The sequence below is a fragment of the Typopeltis vanoorti genome, chromosome 13 (genome assembly GCF_054136105.1).
Source record: "Typopeltis vanoorti isolate ZY-2024b chromosome 13, IOZ_Tvanoo_1.0, whole genome shotgun sequence".
In the NCBI taxonomy this organism is placed as follows: Eukaryota; Metazoa; Arthropoda; class Arachnida; order Uropygi; family Thelyphonidae; genus Typopeltis; species Typopeltis vanoorti.
The window spans coordinates 60,635,559-60,660,206 of record NC_143561.1 but is presented as its reverse complement, the minus strand read 5'-3'; the positions used below and the strand labels follow the sequence as shown (position 1 = coordinate 60,660,206).

The following is a 24,648-nucleotide window of genomic DNA, read 5'->3' as shown; positions in this document are numbered from 1 at the left end:
GTGGCCTGGAATGTAAGGTGGGACCTCTGGTGATGAGTGTTTCCCAAATCTTTGGAAGCTTAATGCAACCGTATTTGTTAAGATTTGGTTGGTTTCTGAGAGCTGCTGCTGCTGCTTCTAAGAAAAGTCTCTCTTTCTTGAATTTGCTGTGGTGGAGCATGGTGGTTTTCTTCCATGATACTCTGTGGGTGGTGTCCAAAACATGGTCAGCCAAGCCTGAATGGCCATAGTTGTGTTTAACGATGTACGACTTGTGTTCCTCCGGGCGGATGGATGTTGATCTGCCTGTCTGTCCAAAGTACGCAAGCTTACAGGAACAGGGTACTTTGTAAACTCCAGGCAGAGAGAGGGGGGGGGGGGGAGCTGATCTTTCGTAGAACGGATAAGGGTAGCAAGTTTGCGGTAGGGCTTATATGCTGTGTGTAGGTTATACTATCTTGGCTTTTTTTTTTTTTTTTTTTTTTTTTTTTCCGAAGTGCCTCGGATGTAGGGTATGGTGATGGCATTTTTAAATTCTTGTTGACAAGAGGGACGGGGAATGGGGGAGGAATTGATTATTTTTTTGATACTGTGTTCACTGTAGCCATTGGAGAGGAAAGTTCTGTGTATGTGGTTAAGCTCAGTAGTGAGGGCGGTTCCACTGGAACAAAGATTGTGGACTCTCTTGGTAAGGGTTTTAATGATGCCATATTGTTGCGAGGGGTGTTGTGAATGTATCTGCCTGTGTGTGTGTGGGTTTTCTGTATACAGTGAAGGCAAGTGTATCATTGGGCAGGCGCGTGACTAAGGTGTCTAGGAAGGGTAAACAATTGTTCTTTTCCTTTTCCATAGTAAACTGGATTCTTGGATGTAGGCTATTGAGATGACCGAGGAAGGAGTCTAACGTGTCTGGGCCATGAGGCCAAATGGAGAACACATCATCTACATATCTTAGCCAGATAGAAGGTTTGAGTGGGGGCTGAGTCTATGGCTCGTTTTTCGAAATCTTCCATATAGAAATTGGCAAGGGGGGGTGAGAGGGGGGAACCCATGGCGGTTCCTTCTATTTTTTTCTCGGTCATCTCAATAGCCTACATCCAAGAATCCAGTTTACTATGGAAAAGGAAAAGAACAATTGTTTACCCTTCCTAGACACCTTAGTCACACGCCTGCCCAATGATACACTTGCCTTCACTGTATACAGAAAACCCACACACACAGGCAGATACATTCACAAACTCTTCCAACACCACCCCTCACAACAATATGGCATCATTAAAACCCTTACCAAGAGAGCCCACAATCTTTGTTCCAGCGGAACCACCCTCACTACTGAGCTTAACCACATACACAGAACTTTCCTCTCCAATGGCTACAGTGAACACAGTATCAAAAAAATAATCAATTCCTCCCCCATTCCCCTGTCTCTCTCATCAACAAGAATTTAAAAATGCCATCACCATACCCTGCATCCGAGGCACTTCGGAAAAAATAGCCAAGATACTAAAAAAGTATAACCTACACACAGCATATAAGCCCTACTGCAAACTTGCTACCCTTATCCGTTCTACGAAAGATCAGCTCCCCCCTCTCTCTCTGCCTGGAGTTTACAAAGTACCCTGTTCCTGTAAGCTTGCGTACTTTGGACAGACAGGCAGATCAGCATCCATCCGCCTGGAGGAACACAAGTCGTACATCGTTAAACACAACTATGGCCATTCAGGCTTGGCTGACCATGTTTTGGACACCACCCACAGAGTATCATGGAAGAAACCACCATGCTCCACCACAGCAAATTCAAGAAAGAGAGACTTTTCTTAGAAGCAGCAGCAGCTCTCAGAAACCAACCAAATCTTAACAAATACGGTTGCATTAAGCTTCCGAAGATTTGGGAAACACTCATCACCAGAGGTCCCACCTTACATTCCAGGCCACCTACTACCGCCCTTAGAGGGCGCTCCACCTAGATAGGACTTTAGTGTCACCCACGTGGTTCGGCTTAGTATTGTAAGTTTTTGTGTGCATGTTACATTAATTGTTTTTGTAATCCCCGTAGATGTCCTAGTGACTAGGACGAAATATAGGAGTATTAAATTCTAATTTAATTCTTTTTGAGTGTTGTAAAAAATCCATTAAACCTCCAACATAATGTCCTCACAGCACTTAAGCCTCTACACAAGAATGCTTGATAGAATGACTTGCAATGGATGCTTATGACAGATGTACCAACTTAGAAAAAAAAGCTTGCCAATATTGTTGCCAACTGTGGTCGAGGTCGAGAACTTTTCAGACCATACTCGTGTGTATATATATATATAGGCTCCTTGACAGAGTCTTTGTCTTTTTAAGTAGTACAAACCAAGGCAGCAACTGCATTGCTGAAGAATAGCAAGAACACTATCCACTCACCCAAAAAAAGTCAGCCAATGTCAGTATATTTGGTAATACTGGCATTGGCTGACCTGTTAGCATAGGTTAGTTATCATTTGAATCATTGCACAGTATTGCCCAAATTATCAAAGTGTTAGTATTTTCTGAAGGTTGTTTTAAAAATGTTAAAATTATTATTATTATAAGCTTAGCAAACTCGTTTACTTTAATTCTTAAAATAGATTCCTGTGTTTACAGCTTTCTGCTGTGGTCTTAATATTTAATGATAACTGAACATAAAATTTCATGAAAAAAAAAATTAATTCTTCAGGGTAAAGAACAGTTAGAAGAAGCCAAGAATTTCTATGAAATGATAAATAAAGAACTTCATGAAGAATTACCAGCCCTTTATGATAGGTATACTAATTTTAAATTTGTGATATTTTTAATTACAGAAATCTCTCAATTAACCAACCTTTGAATTGATTAATGTCAACTAACTTCAGGTACAGCAGCAGCACCATGTAATTGTACCTTCACTTATCTAACTTTAATTATCCTGTTTTCAAATTGCTCTCCCAATGTGGTTGGAGAATTGGGAGATTAATCTGTTAGTAATAATTAACATGTAATTTTTGTTACAAATTACTGCATGTTCATTTCAAGGATATATAAATTTCTGTAATTCTGTTTAATATTAATATATTGTGTATAAATCAATCTATCTGTAAACCATTTAATACATGATATGGAATAACTATACCTATATATGTTATGAAGTAAACAGGTGTTGAAGTTCAATAATGTTTTTTTTTTTTTTTTTTTTTTTTTTTTTTTTTGTGTGTGCATTACCATATATCTAAATAGTTAAGGAAAAGTAATAGTTTTAGAAAGAAATAATATTAACAATATGCCTCAATTTGTGAACTACCTAAGGTGTTTACACGCGTGTGTACATTGATTCTTTTTGTGAGTAGTACATACCATATTTAAAATGCACACAAAAGAACTGATTCAGCATCAGATTTTGCTTTTTAAGTGCAGAAATCCATCTAAAAAAGCCCTTAAAATGAAATCAGTACTCTTGGAATATTGATCCACAGTGATTAAAGATTAACAGTTAGGAAATTTGATCATGAATATATCCTTTATTTGTTGCTCCATTTCAACAGAAAGTTTAGGAATGCAGCAGATTTCAGTGAAGTGTGTTCAAAAACTTTTATCAATGAAAGCATGATATACCTGATCACTGAACTCTTTCAGTAGTTTTGTGTTAATGTGCATTTATACGACTGTCATCCCATTGGATAAGAGCACATATTATGGGCATGTTATACCTGTATTGCTTATCAGATTTTGGTGAACTTTCCTCAAAGAAATCTATACAAAAATATAATCCTCAAAAGTCAGTTGTGTACCATTTCGGCTACCACATTCCATCCAATAAAGTTTGTCTGGAATGACCCATTTATAAAAGATTTACATTGATTATATACGAGGGTGGTCTAAAAAGTTCTTGGCCTCAACCATAGATTGAAACACTATCGGCAAGATTTTTTTTTCTAAGTTGGTACATCTGTCATAAGCATCCAGAAATTGCAAGTCATTCTATCAAGTAGTTTGTTTTATACAGCTGTCTGAAGCAAAAGTGTTGTCTGTATCCCTTGAAATGGATAAAATTGAGTATCGTGCGGCTATAAAATTCTTTGTAAAAGTAGGTTTAATGCCAAAAGAAATTCATTCGAAGTTCATAAAAGTTTATGGGCACTCTTGTCCTTCGTTTTCGACAATTAAGAAATGAGCTGCCGAGTTTAAACGTGGTCATACCAGCCTTGAATATGATCCACATGAAGAACGTTCAAAAAGTGTAACAACACCAGAAATCATTGATCAAGTGCATGATATGGTACTGGATAACTGGCGAGTCAAAGTGTGTGAAATTGCTGAGACTATAGGCATTTCAAAAGAGCGTGTATGAAGAATTGCAAATGAAAAAGCTTTGCGCAAGATGGGTGCACACTTGCTGACAGCAGATCAAAAACGCATTCACATGAAAATCTCTGAACAGTGCTTGGAGTGTTTTAACAAGAATAAAACTAATTTTGTGCATCGATTTATTACTTTGGATGAGATATGGATTCACCATTACACATCAGAATCCAAACAGCAGTCAAAACAGTGAACAGAAGCTGGTTGTTCAGCGCCAAAGAAGACAAAGTCGGTTCCATCAGCAGGAAAGGTCATGGCATCGGTGTTTTGGGATGCTAAAGGTATTTTGTTTATTAATTATCTTGAAAAGAGAACAATAACTGGGGAATATTACTCTGATCTTTTAACCAGACTAGACATGAGAAAAGACCTGGTTTGCAGAAGAAGAAAAAATCATCTTTCATCAGGACAATGCACCTGCCCACAAAGATGTTTTGGCAATGGGAAAGTTAAGGGATCTGTACTATGAATTGTTGGGACATCCACCCTATTCCCCAGATTTGGCTCCCTCTGACTTCTACCGTTGCAGATCTTACTGAGAACCTGTACAAGGATGGGATAATGCTCCTGGAGCATTGCTGGAATAAATGTATTAGTCTTAGGGGGAGATTATGTTGAAGAATAAAAATAATTTTGAAATTATAAATTTGTTTTTTCATTTATTTATTTAGCGTATGGCTCATGCATGAAAAGTTACATTAATCCTTAATATATATGGACATAGTAATAGACATATGTACAATAAGAAGACATAATACAGTCATAAAAGACACACTCCAGAATCAAGAATAGGCTACAACTGAATGTCTAGGTTGATTATCCAGTCGACTGCACTTGGTGCAGCATGGATGAAGTCTGACAGGTTTCCACTGTATGCACATAGGACACATTCTGCTATGATATGATTAATTGTCTGGTGGGGTGATCCACAGTTGCACCTGGGTGAGGCAATCATGCCCCATTTGTAAAGGTGGTCTGCACATCTGCCATGGTTGGTGCGGATTCGGTTAAGGGCAGACCGAGTTTTCCGAGGTAGGTCAAAACCCGAAGTTATCTGTGTTGGGTCCACTAATTCATGGAAGATCCCTGTTGAAGTGTTACACCAGGACTCTTTCCACTTCTCCTTCATGTTGAAGCTTGTCTCTGCAAGATTTTTTGCTGTTAAGATTGGAGGGTGCCTTGACTTTAGCCTGTTTTTTTCTAGGGATGGGATGTCTTCATGGATTGGAAGATTTTGGATTTCCATGATTTTGCTGTATTCATGTAGAAGAAAGTTGGATCTGCAGATGTATGGAGGCGGGATGTTGCTTAGCGCTGGGAGCCAGTAGGTTGGGGTTGATTTTACAGTTCCAGAAATAAGGCACATAGTGGTGTTAAGCTGGGCATCAACCAAATACACATGGGCACTGTTCAGCCATACGGGTGAGCAGTGCAGCAAAGTGATGTTGCTGAGGCACCCCAAGTTGTTCCACATAGTTTTTGCAGTATATTGTTTCTTGTTTTTAGCTTGGATGCTGTGTTAATGAGATGTGGTTTAAAAGATAGTGTTCTATCTAGAGTGACGCCCAGATATTTCGGGAATCTGTTGTGGTGTAGCAGTTTGTGGTTGAGGTAGACCATGAGTTCTTTGTTAGCCTGATTATTGTTCAGGTGGAAGCATGAAACTTGTGTTTTGCTAGGATTCAGGCATAATCTCCATTTGCTGAAGTATTCATCTAGGACTGCAAGGTCGTTTGTTAGTGTATCTTCCATTGTAGTAAAATTGGTGTGTCTGGTGGCTAGAGCAATGTCATCAGCATAGCAAAACTTCTTAGAGGCTGTATGAGGCATATCTGCGATGTATAAGTTAAAAAGGAGGGGAGCCAGAACTGACCCTTGTGGTAATCCATTATCCAGTGTTCTTTGTTTGCTTTTGTTCTCATCCATACACACTTGGAACAGGCGGTTGCTTAGCATGTTATCAATTAGTTTTGCAAGGGACTGCATGAAGCAGCTTGCAGACTTTGCCATGCCTCCAGACATAAGCTGCAGTAAGATCTACAAAAGCTACAGCTGTTTTCCGGCATTGTTGTAGCCTGCCTCTATATGTGTGTGGTGAGTGACAGAACCTGATCGCAGCAGCTTCGTTTATGTCTGAATCCAGCCTGTTCCACTGGAACTTGTTCTAATATCTTAGGGGCAATTCTATTAAGGATGAGCCTTTCTAGGAGCTTATAGCAGGTGCTAAGCAGGGCAATTGGTCGGTAGTTTTCTGGTTTGTTGTTGGTTTTTCCTGGTTTTAAGATAGGGATAATTTTTGTCTTCTTAAACTCTTTTGGAAGTCTACCAGTCTGGAGGATGTCAGAGAAAAAGCAAGCCAACCACTGTCGAGCTTTTTGGCCTATCTTCAACAGGAAATCAGGATGAATTCCATCAAAACCTGGAGCCTTGCCTGGTTTCATATCCATTAGAGCAGTGTTAATATCTTCAAGAGTGAAGGGCCGTGAGTATAGAGGGTCTGATGGTTTGTTATGGTTCAAATATGTAAGTTCTCTTTTTATTTGATTTTTCATTGTTAGGTCGATAACTTTTCAGACCGCCCTCGTTGTATCCATTTCGCTTAATTTCTAATAGTTATTTGTGTTCATATGCACATTTATACACTGTCATTTAAGGATGTTTCTTTACAAATTTGATACTTGATTTTATTTTTAATTATTAGTAATTTGTCATTTACTTTTTACATTATAAGTGAGCATATGATTAGAGAAAAAATATTTATGCAAGGTTATATTTTAGGTGAAGTTGAAAGGAACAAACATTAAAATTGTCTTATGTACAGTAGAAAGGATTTTATTTTTGCAAATTTAATGCTTGATTTTGTTTTCAGTTATTGGCAATATATCCCCTGTAATGACTATTTTCATTTTAATGAAAATAGTTATTACGGGGGGAAAAAATTTACAGGTTATACAAAAATATTCTATATTAATTATAACATGCTATCATTGACTGGAAAAAACTTTTTTACAAATTTGTTTTAATTTGGTTTTTAATTAGACAATTTAAATTTTAATGAAAATAATTAGATTATGTGATTTGGAAAAAAAAAATTATGCCTACAAAACACTGGGTGAAGTTGAAAAACAGGAACAAAGTAGATTGCTTAGCAGAAAATTGTTTGGTCTCAGAAGTGCATATTGTATTTTGAAAGCTAGAAAATGCAACTGCAGACCATTGAATAAATGTCTATTGCAAGATACCAGAATGGTAATTATATGCTCAAATGGAAATCAATTTTTTTCTCTCTCCTTTCACCCAGGTGATATCATCAGTTGAAAGGAGAGAGAACAAAATTGTGATTTCTATGTGTATCATCACTTTTCGGTTGCACCTTCACAAAAAAAGGAAATGCTTTCTCTACCATTTATTACCTATATATAAGTTATCGAGTGTTGTGGCATCATTCAGTAATGCCATTCACGATCATTTTAATTGTCTGATTATCCCATCATACATTTTGGATAATCTGACAATTAAAATAATGGTGTAGCCAGTGCTTTTACTGGCTCTGTATTGTTTGCTTTTAAAAAAAGAATCTTAAATCATTCATAACCTCTCTTTTGCATATAATACACATACAGATCATGGCATGGCAAATAACTATCATACACACTTGGCACATTACTGTAAAACAAAAGGTAAATTATTATTATATGGATATTTTCATGCAGTCAGAATTGCAGGAGAACACATTATTCATACAATACTTATCATACCTTTAAGCCATTCAGTGATGAAGCATTCATAACTGCCTCTGGCAACCCATTCTATCTGTTCATGATCCTGCAAGCAAAAAAAAAAAACCTAGGGGACAGCCTCTTTTATGCAGTGGGACTATTTTGTCCTCTTTCCATTCTTTTGTCACTTGGTCAGAGGAGATACTAATTTCCTTGCATATCTTCTTAACACACACACACAGCCTAATATTTGTGATCTCTTCCTAGTCCTAACACCCTTGCTGATCACATAATTTCCAGGGGATTATCCCTTGTTCTCTCCCTTCATGCCATGTGCTGAAAAAAAAAGTGTTCAATGTCAGTTCTATAAAACAACTTATATATTTCTTCATGTCACTTCTTTTCTCACCTATCAGGCTAGTTTTTGAATCCTCCAGACCTTTCCCTTTCAATATATGCTCTTAGAGAGCATTGCATAGATCTTCAATGGCCTTTGTAACCTACCCCTTGGATCTTCTCCACCATTTCATTCCCACGGAATCATGGTGACCTGATCTGTGTGCAGTAGTCCAGATGTGGCTTTATTTAAAGCCTTATAATGGAGAATAATAATCTCCTTTCCCTGCCTGTCATTGTGTTCTTCAACAACTATGTGATCTCTTTTGCATGTAATCTCCTTTGCAATATGACCTCAAAATTTGTGATCTCTTCCCAAAGTGCATCACCTAGCCACATTAAACTGGCAGCCCATACTTCCAGTTTTAGTTGTCCTGCAGAATCTGTATATCATCTTCATTAATTATGCACTTCCCAGCTTTGCATTGCCAATCAGCTGAATATTTCTCCTCAAGTCATTTCCTATGTCATTGATGTAAAAATTAAATGGTAGAGCAGCACTGGACCCTATGTACACCACTGGTCACCTACTTTCTTCTGGACTCATTTCCTCTGTAAACCACTCTTTGATATCTGTCCATCATCTACTCTCTAATCCAAATCATGAATTTCATATTCAATCCCTTTGCGAATTACTAAGGCAAGACTTATCCTTAGTAACACTTATAATGTTGTCCATTATAAAGTACCATGTTATTTGTCTACCCACTCTTGAATTCTGTCTTTTACCAACTTCTCCGATACTTTAACCACCACTTCTGAGATACTGATTTTCCTGTAATTTGTTTCTTCTGTCTTGGAGCCTCTTTTATGCAGTGGGACTATTTTGTCCTCTTTCCATTCTGTTGTCACTTGCTCACAACTGATACTTAAATTAAACAGCTTGGTCAGAGGAGATGCTAATTTCCTTGTATATCTTCATAACAAATTATTCAAAGAATTGAAAACTCTTGTAAAGAGTATGGACTAAGAATTAACACAAAAAAGACCAAGATAATGATAATGGGTTGAAAAATAGGAGATAATGTAAAAATAAGATGTGGAGGAAAGATTTTAGAAGTGGAAAGATTTCAATATTTAGGTAGCTGGATCTCAGAGAAAGGAACTTCAGAGTTGGACATTAGAAATAGAATAGGCAAAGCTAAATCGGCATTTATGGAAATGAAGAGAATTTTAATAAACAAGAACACTGAAATAGGCGTTGGAATTGGAATAGTTAAAGCAACAGTTTGGAGTATTGCAAGTTATGGAAGTGAGTCATGGACACTCAGAAAGAGAGATATGGAAAGAATTAATGCATTGGAAATGTGGTGTTATAGAATGATGGAAAAGATTAGCTATACAGAAAGAATATCAAATCAAGAACTTTTAAGAAGAGTTGGGATGGAAAGAACACTGCTAAAGAATATTATGCAAAGAAAGACCAGATTTGCAGGACATCTTCTGAAAGGTTCTTCGGGACACCTGACAAGAATTATATTACAAGGGAAAGTTGAGGGGAAGAGAAGACGCGGAAGACCAACTAGAGAGTGGTTTAATGACATTGTGGAATGGACTGGTTTAAGAATGATGGAAGCGACAGACAGAGAGAAATGGAGAAGAGCTGCTCATCTGCTGCAACCCTCTTGCTAGAGGATGCTACCGGATGACGACGACAATCTTCATAACACACACACACACACACACACAGCCTGATATGCCATCTGATTCCATTGCAGTGTTTTCATTGAGGGTCTGTAATACTTCTCATTCAAAGCAACTCATTCTTGTTTTTACTTGCCACATAGCAAAGAGCTCTTTAGAATTTCTTTTGGCTTTATCATACAGTTTCCTCTCCCTCTCATAATTAGATTTGATATTCCTTACCATACAGGTTGCCTCTTCTTCTTCCCTGTGTTTTGTGCTGGTCATTGGTATGCTGATCACCTTTTCTTTGTATTCATTCCACAACTTTTTCTGCAACTCCTTAATTAAGCTGTTCATCCTCCTACCTGATTTAACCTTCTGGTTATGAGTATATAGTCTGAAACTGCTTTCTTCAAACACCCCTTGACCATATCACAAGCACTAATGTACTGGTAGTGCATGCACCATCAGCAACTCTCCCGTCCCCAAATTCTTATGCCATGGCACTGCTATAAGGTGACACCTCAGCTTGTCACAATCACCTGCTTTAACCAAATAACCACATGATTACTTTCCCCAAGTGTAGTCAGCAGTAATAGATTGGTAACTGATAAGTTCTCTGATGCTGTGACCAGATCCAGCACTTTAACCTCATGTCTCTACTATTACATGCTCTCTCTCTCTCAGTAATAATCTCTTAGTAGCTGTATATTTTTCATCTCCTTCCCTCTGTGACCATACTTCCTTCCAGTTTGTCTGCATAGTTGAAATTTCCCATGCTAATTACTCAACCTGCATTCATTACACTGATTTGCCAATGCATACAATCTACATTTTCCTTTATACTCCCTAGCTTACAACAGCAACTAACTATATCCCTCATTCTCTTAGCTTCTATCTTACACCAGATAGTCTCAAATGAACTGTCTATTAATAAAACCAAGTTTCCTGTTCTGTTTCCTCTGTCCTCTGAAAATACTATATTCATAAGTACAGTAGTATCTCGCTAATCTGAACTATAAAAATCGTGCTCGTTCGGATTAGCGAATTCCCCCCCTCCCCAAGAGACAACAATAACTAGCATTTAAGACAAAAACAATCAGATTCTTAATGGTACATCATTTTAATTCTGTTAATAAATGGAATAACTGATAGGAAAAAAGCTCCTCGTTGTCCAGTAGCATCCTCTAGCAAGAGGGTTGCAGCAGATGAGCAGAGCAACTCTTCTCCATTTCTCTCTGTCTGTCGCTTCCGTCATTCTTAAACCAGTCCATTCCACGATGTCATTAAACCACTCTCTAGTTGGTCTTCCACGTCTTCTCTTCCCCTCAACTTTCCCTTGTAATATAGTTCTTGTCAGATGTCCAGAAGAAACTCTCAGAAGATGTCCTGCAAATTTGGTCTTTCTTTGCATAATATTCTTGAGTAGTGTTCTATCCATTCCAACTCGTCTTAAAACTTCTTGATTTGATATTCTCTCTGTATAGCTAAACTTTTCCGTCTTTCTATAACTCACATTTCCAATTCATTAATTCTTTCCATATTTCTCTTTCTGAATGTCCATGACTCACTTCCATAACTTGCAATACTCAAAACTGTTCCTTTTTAACTATTCCAATTCTTACATCTATTTTAGTATTCTTGTTTATTAAATTCTCTTTATTTCCATAAATGCTGATATAGCTTTGCCTATTCTATTTCTAATGTCCAACTCTGAAGTTCCTTTCTCTGAGATCCAGCTACCTAAATACTGAAATCTTTCCGCTTCTTCTAAAATCTTTCCTCCACATCTTATCTTTACATTATCTCCTATTTTTCTACCCATTATCACTTCTTTGTGTTAATTTTTTGTCCATATTCTTTACAAGTGTTTTCAGTTCTTTGAACAATTTGTTGTAATCTATTTTCACTTTCTGCTATTACCACTACATCATCTGCATATCGTAAGTTATTAATGATTCTTCCATTTATTTTTATTCCTTCTTCTACATCTTCAAGTGCCTCTCTAAGCATTTGTTGATTATAAAGGTTAAACAATAATGGTGATAACTTGCATCCTTGTCTAATTCTTCTCTCCATCGGGAATTCTCCTGTTTCCTCTCTATTTACACATACTGACGATGTTTGTGACCAATATAATCTCTTTAAAATTTCCAAGTCATAGCAGTCAATATCAGTATTTTCTAGAATCTCAAAACGCCTTTTATATTTCACTGTATCAAATGCCTTTTCAAAATCTAGAAATCCCAAAAACAACTTTCCACCATGGTTTAGAGCAGTGCTTCCCGAACTTATGGATGTAAAGGTCCCTTTGGAAAAATTAAAATATTTCACCGCCCGCATCGTAAAAAAAATCTTAATAGAGACGTATATTATTATATTTTAGTGTATTTACATATTTCGGCGCCAAAATACGCAGGAAGAAATTTGCAAACCAACACCAATGTGTAATTTTTTTCCATTAAAATATAAAAAATAATAAAAATTAAATATGTTTCTTTTAAGATAAAAAATATCTACTTTGTCTTAAAACATTTTAAATTTGTTTTCATTATTTCACAGCCCCCTCAACAAAACTAACGGCCCACAGTTTGGGAAGCGCTGGTTTAGAGTTTTTTTCCCAATAATTCTTAGACAAGTTAGAGCCTCTCTAGTTCCTCTGTTGGTTCAGAATCCAAACTGTTCCTCATTCATTTCTTTTTCTATTTTATTCCTAATTCTCTCTAAAATTATTTGCGCCAGAATTTTTGCTGTGTGAGTTATAAGACTTATTGTTCTAAAATTGTTACAGTCTAAAATTCCCATCTTTTTTTGGAATGGGGATAAAAATTGATCTTTTAAACTCCTCTGGTAATTCTTGTCCCTCATAAATTCCATTAATAATTTGCCATAACACTTCCACACTTTTTTTCACGTATATTACTTATAAGTTCTATCTATTCCAGGGGATTTCCCTTCTTTCATCATTTAAATTGCTAGATTCAATTCCTTCCTCATGATGTACAGCTTCTGTCCACTATGTTCTTTCATTTGATTTTCTCCTCTTTCTCTGTCTTCATAAAGTTTACTTCCATATTCTTTCCATCTCTGTAATATCTTCTCTTTTTCTATCAGAATTTCACTTCTTTCATTCTTGATTGCTCCAGTCCTTTGCATCTTTCTCCTTCCTGTCATCATATTAATGTTTTTATAAACATCTTGTATGTCATTTATAAAAAGTCATTTATATAAAGTTTACTTCCATATTCTTCCCATCTCTGTAATATCTTCTCTTTTTCTATCAGAATTTCACTTCTTTCATTCTTGATTGCTCCAGTCCTTTGCATCTTTCTCCTTCCTGTCATCATATTAATGTTTTTATAAACACCTTGTATGTCATTTCTTTCTGCCTTTGCTGTTGTATCTTATTCCATCTAACCATTCTTCCTTTTTCCTTCTAATCTCTCTTTGTATCTCCCTACTCAAGTCTTTATACTGCTTTTTTTTTACCTCTGTTTTGCTATAAACTAACTTTCTTCTTTGTGTTATTTTCCTCAAAATATTGTCTGTCATCCGTGGTTTCTTTCTTTTCTCTTTCCTCTTCTTTTTTGACTAAATGGTTTCTTTCTTTTCTCTCTTTCCTCTTCTTTTTTGACTAAATGTAATTCTGTAGCAGTAATTATGCTTTCCTTCAGAATCTTCCATTTTTCACTTACATCATCACTTTCTTATATATTTCTCTCAATTCATTTCTTCCCCTACTTTCTTTGCGAATTCATTCGCCATACTTGGTATCTTCAGCTGCTCCATGTTCCATGCTTTGTTCTGTTTCCCTGCAGTTACCTTTTTTAGATTAATCCTCATCTTAGTTGACAACAATACATGATCTGTATCACAGTCTGCTCTTGGATATGTTGTCACATCTTTTATAATGTTTCTATATCTTTTGTTTATCAAAACATAATCTATCTGATTTCTTCTACTATTTATATCCTCCCCTGGGGCTTTCCACGTATACAATCTTCTTGAATGTTTCTTAAACCAAATATTCATAATTGCTAAATCATGTTTTTTTTTACAGAAAACCAAGAACATATCTCCTCTTTCATTTCTCACTCCCAATCCATATTGCCCAACAATATCTTCCGATTTTTGCATTCATATCGCCCAGTATTATAATTATATCTTTTGTTTCTTTATATTTCAAACCCTGTTCTATATCGCCATAAACTCTCTACCTTCTCATCCTCATAATCACAAGTAGGTAAATATATCTGGATAAGTAGAATATTTCTTGGTTTTTGCTTTCATCTTTACCACCAAAACTGTCTGAGATTTGCCAGTAGCCTTCCACACATCCTGCCACTCATACATCAATTTAATTCTGTTAATAAATGAAGTAACTGATAGAAAAAAAAAGCTACTGTACTGTAATGTAAAACTTAAAAAATAATACAGTTCACAAGTTTATTTTCATAAAAAATTTAGTTTTGTATGTACCTATATTGTTGAGGATTCTGATTTAATAAAATTGCATAGTTCAGTTCATAACTTAATTTGCATAAAAAATATCACTTCCTTGTACACAACACAAAAAAAAAAAGTTTTTTTATTTCTTTGTAAAAAAGTCACTGATTTTCTTTTGCTTCTTGGAAGCTAAACTTTTTTCGAATGCTTCTTCTCGGAGCTGCATTAGCAATAAAATTTTGTGGTATGGCATATCATTCTGTTTAGCCTGTTCTATACACATACTAAAACTGTCAACTGCCTCTTCATGTTTTACTTTTTTTTTTCTTGGAGTTCTTTATTGTCATTTTCTAATTCATTCTGCAGCGTCATATTTATAATTTCAGCATCTGATTTGATTTCGAATTCTGTGATTCATACCTACAATATGTATAAAAAAGCAAACGTGAATGCACACAATAAATCAAAATAAACCTACAATATAACTGTACAATCGACAGTATGAAAAAAATACTGCACTGTAACAATAATATTTAAAATAATTATTAAATAAAAATAATAGTGCACAAATGAATACGTAATAAATAAAACTTTTTTTTCTTTCAAACCGCAGTTCGGATTACTGGAGGATTCGAACTAAAGAGGTTTGGATTAGTGAGATACCACTGTATAGAATAGCACTTATGCCACAGTAAATAACTTTTTTATTATGTAAATATTTAGTCTTATGTATCATATGATATCATGAATACAACTAACAAACAACAATAGGAATTGAATTAAAAAACAGTGTGCATGCTTAAATTGCAATCCCTCTACATATAAGTCATGTTCATGGATCAAAAACTATTGGGCTAAAATGAACATTACTTAAAATATAGCAGATAAATTATTGAATACAATTGAGAATAACAATTTCCCAAACTTTTAGAATAGTGAGACAGTCATTTCGACTAAGATTAGGTCTATGTAGTAAGGTTTCAGCACTTCTTTATATAAATGTTCATGTTTATATGTGGAACTATGTAGTAGCTTGGCATTTTGCCATTGTATCCTGTAGTTAGCATATTCGATTCCATGTTGTGCAAGGCCAGATTTGTGAGGTTTGATAAGGCAGAGATGTGGTCTTGATGTTCAGAGATACGTTTATTTATACATCTTCCTGTTTGTCCACAGTAAGACAAGTTATGTGAACATGGCACTTGGTATATACCAGGTAGCATCATTGGTGAGATTTTGTCTTTTGGAGAAGATAGCAAGTTGTGAATTTGGTTGATGGATTTGTAGGTGGCAGTGAGTTGATATTTTCTCATAATTTGCTACATGCTCAGAGATGCTTTTAATATATGGTATAGGAGTCTCGTGTGGGCTTCTTGTCTGGGTTATTTGTAGGACTCCTATACTCCCACTGTTTGCACTTTTACCACCTGCTCAGGCAATGCATTCTATGGTCATAGCACTATACATACAAAAAAGTTGCTGCTTACTCTTTTACTCACTACTTCCTTTTGCAACTTGCAGTGATGGCTTCTTGTCCTTGTTTCTTCCCCTCATTCTACCACATGAAAAATCTTCCTGGATGTAATCCAAAATAACCCTTTATCAGCTTAAATGTCTCAGTCATATTCCTTCCCCTATCTTCTATCCATTAAACTGCAGCTACATGTCTTCATCTATCCATTTCTGTACCCACTCCAAGGTTACGTCATTCCCCCTTCAAATTTCGCTGACCAGATCTAAGCTCAGTCATTATCCTCCTCAATATTGCAGAAGTTCTTTGAGATGTCTTCAGAACATATGCTCTGAACCTCAAATTTCTATCTACGATCACCCCCAAGATCCTTTCTTCCAGTAACTTCAAGTTTAATGCTACATTTTCTTTGCAATGTGATCCTTATAGATGATGAATAACAGTGGAGATAATGTACAGTCTTGATTCAACTTAATTTACAACTCAAATGTAGACTATGTATTACATGATATAATGTTCCATTTTCCAATAATTGCATTGTTTTGAAGGCTTTTCACTTGGCACCTTGTCATATGTATTTTCCAGATCTACAAAATTTAAATGATGATCCTTATTTTATTCCCATGATTTCTCAGCTATTTGTCTTAAAGTGGAAATTTGATTCTTACAACCTGTTTGACCTCTGCTTGTTCTTTAAGTTTCCCCTGTAGTTTTTCTTAAAAATACTTGCATAAATTTTACCTGGAACTCTTGGTATGAAAATTCTTCTGTAATTCTCACATTCAGTTTGATTTTGCTTTTTATAGATGGGTGCTACTCTAATAATCCAGAATTCAATTCTCTGACCAGGCCTTCTGAATTAAGCAGTGCAGTCCTTGTAAAACTGTATATCTCCATATTTGAGCATTTCTGATCTAATATCTACTACTTCAACTGCCTTATTCCCCGTTGAATAAGGCAGTTGAAGTAGTAGAATATCGTGGAATATTTTCTACCACCATCTGTCACTTTTTATTCATTTAACAGTAATTAATTACTCTACACATCTAAAATATTTTCAGTTTTCACATCATCTTTATCATCTGATTCCTTTTTTTTTTTTTTTTTCAGTACTCTTTCCTCCATTTGAGTTTTCTTTCAATAGCCACTCTTTTTGTAACTTTTCAGTTGTTTATATTTTTATCCAACCGTTCCATGATTTTTTGTATAGCCATTTTTGCATATTGCTTTGTTAAATGAATAAAAAAGTTAGTTTTTCAGACAAAAAAAAAAACTAATTCCCAAGCAAATTTCATAACTTAAATATTGTGCATTCATACAGGGACTGGATGAATGCCCAGAGTTTTGTGTCAGGGTAAACAGCACAAAGTCTGAACCTTTCACAGTCTCTGTTGGCCTCTGCCAAGGGTGTGTTTTGTCACCCCTCCTTTTCATAATATTTATGGACTGGATTGATAGGCACAGCTGAGGCAGTGAATGTGTCAGAATTGGAAAATGTAGCATTGGACGTCTGCTTTTTGCAGATGACCTAGTTCTGCTTAGCTCTTCCACAGATGACCTCCAGCGGACCCTGGATAGGTTTGTAGCTGTTTGTGTAGACGCCAGAATGAAGATCAGTGTGGCCAAAACTGAAACATTTGTGATCTCAAGACAACCATCCCAGTGCACTCTAAATGTAAGTGGAGTCCCAATGAGACAGGTGGAGAAGTTTAAATACCTTGGGTCCATATTCACGAATGATGGAAAATGGGACGTAGAGCTAGATACTCGAATTGGCTTAGCAAGCTCAATATTGCGGGAGCTTGGCCGTTCGGTAGTATTGAAGCGGGAGTTAAGCCAGAAGACAAAGCTGGCTGTCTTCAATACAGTCTATGTCTCCATCCTCACCTATGGTCATGAGAGTTGGGTAATGACCGAAAGAATGTGGACACGAATCCAAGCGGCTGAAATGAGGTTCCTTCGAGGGGTTGCGGGGCTGACAAAACTCTACAGAGTCAGAAGCTCTGCAATTCGGGAAACCCTCAATACTCAACCACTGCTTCTCCGTATTGAGAGATCACAGTTACGCTGGTACAGGCACCTGGTCAGAATGCCACAAGAGAGGCTCCCTCAGCAGGCCCTCTTTGCCAAGCCAGAGGGTGGAAGGCCGAGGACTCGCTGGATAGATTATATCCAAAACCTTGGGTGGACACGTTTGGGAATCCCACCAGAGCACCTGAGCTTGGTGGCAGAGGGTCGTGACCAGTGGAAGTTCCTCTTGCAGCTTTTGCCCCCACAACCCAATTAGAAAGAGTGGGCCTTGAAGATGTATGTATGTATGTATGTAAATATTGTGCATTGCACAGTATTTTTTAGCTTACATTTCTAAGAGAGCAGTATCAATTTATGCCAACTGTACATTACTGAGTGATAGACATGCCAGCTATGTCTATCACTTCCTTCAGACTAACCAATGCAGATCAATGTTCATAATTTCTGTTCCCTTCATAGTTCTTTGTAATTGGAGGTGACCCAGTGACAGGTAAGTGACATTTCAAAATTTAAGCATAATTGTGTGGTTTTTTACAATTTCATGCTCTTCTGGTTGTTTTCTTTGTCTTCCATTTGTACTTTTTCATGTTATCATTTTGTATGCCTTATGTATGGTTCCTCTAATACTGGGTGTTTGGTCATCAGTGACTATTTCTCACAATTTTTTTTTTCCTGCAATTTCCTGTTCTGTTTTTCCAGATTTATTTCTCAGGATTATTTTTGCTCTATTTCTGACAATTTCCTTTATGTTTCCTGTAATTTGTTATTTCTCATGATTTTGTTTCCTGTGATTATTTCTTTATTACAATTTTTTTTTTCTTTCCCATAATTTCTTTTGTTCTTTTCTGCAATTCAATTTCTTTTGTTTCATGGGAATAAAGTGGGTGTGGGGAGGGTATTTTTATGACACTCTTGTCCCTAGGGGTTCTCCATGCAAGAGCATCTACTGTAATAACTTTAAAGAGTAAAAGTAATTCACTATTTTAAGGATATACAGTGGGATGAGAGTTTTTCTTTTCCTGGATGTGTTGTGTAATAGCAGCTGTTAAAATTGAATCTTTTTCATTAACTTCAGAAAATTCAGGTATTTTTGGAAAAAGAGTCCTAGTTCAACAAGATTTAACAATTTAAAACAATTATCATTAAAAATAAATTAAATGAACTTTGTGCACTACTTTTCATATAATTTTTTGTTTTACTATTCAGAAATCTAGTGCTAAAAGTACACAGAGTGATAGCCAATTTATTAGATACATCATTGTTCATTTGTGGATCTCCTTTTTTTTTTTTGAGAATTGTCTCTTCTAAGCTGCATAAAGCAAGTAAACAGATAAATGTGTGCATTTCAACTCATAAAGAAATAATAATATGACATAACTGATTGCAACCTACTAGCATTACAGCAGTTTCAGTAAAGTTATTATGTAGACTTCAGCACTAGTAGGGGGTTTTCATGCACAATATCTAGTATGCCAAGAATGCTCCAACTAGAACACATCTAACCACTGGCAGTCATATGGCTCTTTGGCTAGCTTATTAATGGGAAAGGCTGATAGATGGTTAAAAGAATCATGCAATTTAAGATGAATCACATATAATGGTGGGTTTTCAAAGGAACACATTGGAATGTCCGGTGCATTAGATACTGTCTCAGATAAAATAAAGAATACTGATAGTGCTCATTTGTTATTTTAGTTGTCTCAGTTGAATTCTCCTTAGGTTGTTTTATATTTTTAGTATTTGTTTTTTAAGATTTAATGCATTTTTTCCTTTTATATTATATGTTTTACAAATGTAAATACAATATGGTGCAAAACAATATAGTACTGAACTTTGACATCCCTTCAGTACATACGCTATGCAATATGCCATTCAACTGCTCTTCTGTTAATGTGCCAGTTGAATGGCATATTGCATAGCGTATGTACTGAAGGGATGTCAAAGTTCAGTACTATATTTTTTTGCACTCTATGAGTGCGTCCTTACATTTAGCTGTAGTAATGGTGTTGATGTTGGAAGAAAACATGTTTATTGTTGAGCATTATTTTCATTCATACAGAGTTGGTAGAGCAAATGGTTCAAGCCTACATGTTTGTGAGCAGTTTGTTCATTGCTTCCATAAGCATCCCCCAAGCAATAGTGTCATCATTGTCTTAATCGAGAGGTTATGATGTACTGGGAGTGTTCTGCCACAATGCAAAGGGCATTTTTGAGAGACCACTAACTGTTAACACAAATGAGAATCATAGGTGTGTGCTGGAGCAAGTGTTACAGTTTCTGAAACTCAGTCAACACTGAACAGCAGTAAAACTTGGGATACTGAGGCAGTCATTACAGAGAATCCTTAAGGAGCTGGGTGCCTTTTCCTACATCATTCAGTGGATCAGTGTTTAACAGCAACAGATTACACTGCATGGTAGGAATACTTTGCATGTGTGTGCTTGCCAATGTCTATGAAGATCCATCCTTTCTCCATAGTGTCTTGTTCTCAAACAAAGTGCATTTCCATCAAAGCAGTCATGTAACGGATGAACCTACAGGTTTCTTAGTTTCTCAAGACCTGAATATGTTTAAGAGAAACCTCTTCACAGCAGGAAGGTCGCTGCATGGTGTGTATGTGTGGTTTCTGGCCATGGCATAATTGGGCCCTACTTCATTGAGGAGGGTGGTGTAACCATGACCTTGAATAGCGAATGTTACATTGAGAATGTGTTAGTTCTGTTCACCCAGGATTTGGATAGGACCCATCATGCAAAAAAACATTTCATTTCGTGCACAGGTATTCCAACAGGACAGCAGCCTTTCACGCATTACATGGTTTTAGAGTCTATTTATGAGAACACTTCCCCAGGAGGCTCATTTTGAGTTTCACAGAATTCCCATATACCCTTCACATTCTTCTGATCTCACATCACTTGATGCCTTCGTTTGGGGTATTCCATCATGACCTGCCATCAAACCATGATGAACTAAGAGATAAACTTACACGATATGTCCAGCAAATGTCCCAACCCTCGTTCTCCAAGATGACAGAAAACCTTCGAAACCTGTCTTGAAAGACAAGGTGATCGTTTCAAGCACATAATCTACCCTCATTTTCTTTTGATACGAACATCCACCAGTAGTTGTGGATGTTCATATCATCTTGTGTAAACGTATATTTCCACCGTGCTTTATTAATAAACCCCATTTACTCCATAACATGTATCATTGTAGTTATTCAGTACTTTTTTTGCCATACTGTACTTGAACTATTCTTGTGCACTTTTTGACATTCTTCAGTGTTGTGTATAAATGGCATTTCAATTAGTAATTTGTTCAAAATTATGATCTACATTGTTTTTTTCTCAATTTTAGTCTCTTAAATTTTCATGAACAAAATAAATTCAAATTAACTTCATTACCATTCATTTTTGCTATTTACATATTTTAAATTTTATGTTTCCCAAAAAATTAAGTGGACAAATAAGAAAAATGTTTAAAACCAAATTTTACACAGTAGTTTAAACCTTAAGCATCTCTTTCAAAAATTTGTGTTTGAATATATGGTTATCTTAATTTTTCTATCCATTCGTTTTTGTATAACAAGCAGTTTATAGTTTAAGATTGGAAGCAGAATTTTTATAAGTTAATAACTCTTAGTTATTAAATGATGATTTTCATCATTTGATATAAGACCCCTACTTTTAGGCCTGAAGTAACAAGAAGTTCCACATTTAAACTTTCTGGATTATCTAATCCTTAGTTATGCAAAGTACTAATGTGCTATAGGTTTATGAACTTTCATGGGTGGGATTTACATCTTAAAGCTGTGTGTGTATATACACAGCCTAGCCATAAATACTGATTTATGCACTGTTACAACTAACACATACAAACAACATGCATATAGCAGCACTCAATGTTTGAAATATCCCCCTTTTGCCTTCACATACACACACACACACACACACCTGAAGTATGTGGGGCCACATATTGATGGCAGCATGCACAACATCCCATGGAAATGCTGCCACTGCTCACTTCAAATCCATCTTCAGGCTGGCAATTTCTGAGGTGTTGTTTCTTGCAGGCTACTCTCTAGCTTCAGGTGGTTGTAAATACTGTTCTAAACTTAATTATAATACATAAACTTTTGCACACTGCTCACAGAATTGTGTGAGCTTGGTTCTGTTAGCAGTGCTGTGTGCAGCCAACATTTGCATGTTAATCAGTAGAGAGAGTTGTTTAGTTGTATAGGTTAACATGCATTGGGAATGTTATGTGATCTGTGTAGCTGTAATAGCACTTCACAAGGTTGGAATGCAGCGACCTGTTGTTTTCAACATGCTAAAAACACTGGGATCAGTAGGATGTTTGAGTATAGGACTATTAAACCATTATAACTATACAGAAGCCTTATCAGCCCACCATAGAACAGGTTGACCATGCTGTATTGGCATGCAGCAGTTTTTGAGGGCTGTGAAGGCACTTCTCCACCGTAAACCTATGAGAACGCAGAAAGTGATGTTGCTAGAGATGAATGTTTCACAGAGAACGATGTCACATGTACTAACTGATGACCTGGGGTGAGCCTACTGAACACGTCTTCCTGTCACCACAACTTATGCAGCAGAGGGTCTTAAAATTAAAAGCACTTCTCTAGTAGTATGCCAACAACACAAAGACATTTTTACAGATGAGGTTTTTGCCATTGAGTCATTTAACTGAAAATGATTGAGTATATGCCTTAGATGGTCGCATAGTATGTCATATCACCCAGGATTCAGAGAAGTCATTGTCCCACGTCAGTATCAGTGATGGTTTGGTGGGGTGATATAATGGGGAGGGGGTGAAGTATCCAAGTTGGAGTTCTGTGAGAAAGATGTTAAAACCTCCACCAAAGTATATGAACGCACTGTTTGAACTTGTAGTGTGGCTCCTGAACAACACCGTGTTTCACAGTAAGCAATGAACCTTTTAACAGGACTCATCCCCTACACACAAGGCGAGGACCACACAACAGTGATTGGAGGTGAATGTGCCTGACCACATCATCTGATTGGCCGTCTGGAAGTCCTGATCTGGATCCATTATACATCAAATTATGGTTGGAGCTTGAGAGAGAGTAGCCTGCAAGAAATGACACCCCAACATTGCCAGCCTGAAGGTGGATTTGGAGTGAGCATTGGCTCTCTCGAAAACCATCACTGCTATATGCACGTTATGCATGTGGTTTGTATGTGCTGAAAGCTGTAAATGATTTACTGATAGATTAAAGGTTTATGCATTGTTCAAGTTGTAACACTGTGACTAAACTAGGTATATATACATACACACATAAACAAATATGCAATCAATCCTCGACAAATTATGGGGTTCAGTTCCAGTGATCCCATTGACAAAAAGTTGTCAGAAATTGCTATATAAAACATAAGGATATGCTCACATTTAACATGCCAGAATGCATATCTGTTTTATATTTTTTGATTGTATTACTTCACTATAAACAAAGAATAAAATGTAAAATTTGTAACATAAAATTACTGTATACAGTACTGTACTATAATATACTATAATAAACAATGAAACATGAGTGTATACTGCTTTCATGCAATTACCACTAAAATAATTAGCTGGTAAAACATGTAGAAAAGTAATTCTTCAAAGCTTCTAGTTTATTAATTGGATGATTCATTAGAAAGGGGGGGGGTGCATGGGTGGCTAAGTTATCAAATTCAGGAATTGCAACAGAGCATTCTGAGGATGTTTACCAAGTACCTAACTTGTGAAAGATCTTAGGTTCGTCTTTGGAGGCGACGTAAAAGCAGGAATGGACTACTTTAAAAATGTGTACATTACATCCAACTTAGTATGCACAGTTTGCCTTTTCTTTTCAGTATACATTTCTCTTTAGCATACAATTGCTGCTTGCATCATTTTGGCTACTTTGATAAGTTGCCATGTTGAGGTCCACTTCCTTAACATCCGATTTGCTTTATTAACTGAGGCAAATGCTCTGCCAATTTTTTCACCCTAAACATTTTTTGGAGACCTGGATTCTTCTGCTGCTTTTCTTTTTCCTCTCTCTCTCTCTCTCTCTGACTCACTTCACACACACACACTCTTACAAATTTCTGTCTCTCACTCTATAAGGTCCTCATTGGAAAGTTCCTCTTCTCCCACAACTTCTAACTGCTTTACATCTTCATTGCCAACCGAAAAAAGCCAACCTTTAGCTTAGCAACACTTGTCATATTCAATATACTTATTCAATATATGAATCAATATCACAGCAGCTTTTTCCAAACACCATTCATGCTACTATCACCTCACTCCATGCTTCATCTACATTCCTTGTGAAATGCAAGATATATTTTTTCCAAAAGTCTCAGGGGTTTCTCACCCTTAATAGCAAGTCTCAGCAAAAGTATTTCTTAAAATAATATACAACTGCCTTCTTTGCCTATACTAATATAGTTTTATATTATATTTGTATATAATAAACAACTGCCTAGTCTAGGGTTTTAGGAGTGCAGTTGTATTCCGTGAATTTTTTAATGGGATGACCATAAGTATAAGTGGTCATAAGTTGCATACATTGCAAGTCAAGGAATATGGAATATGTGATTCATGATATAC

At 36.3% G+C, this 24,648-nt stretch overlaps 1 protein-coding gene across 2 annotated transcripts in view; it reads left to right on the top strand.

The window, feature by feature from the left end:
- LOC150100209 (myc box-dependent-interacting protein 1-like) overlaps window positions 1–24,648 on the top strand; it is a 188,989-nt gene that overhangs the window by 103,269 nt on the left and 61,072 nt on the right. For both annotated transcript variants that reach the window (XM_090402882.1, XM_090402883.1), the window contains exon 7: window positions 2,681–2,766. In XM_090402882.1, the coding sequence (XP_090259008.1) occupies window positions 2,681–2,766 (86 nt within the window). The remainder of the gene's footprint in view (window positions 1–2,680; window positions 2,767–24,648) is intronic.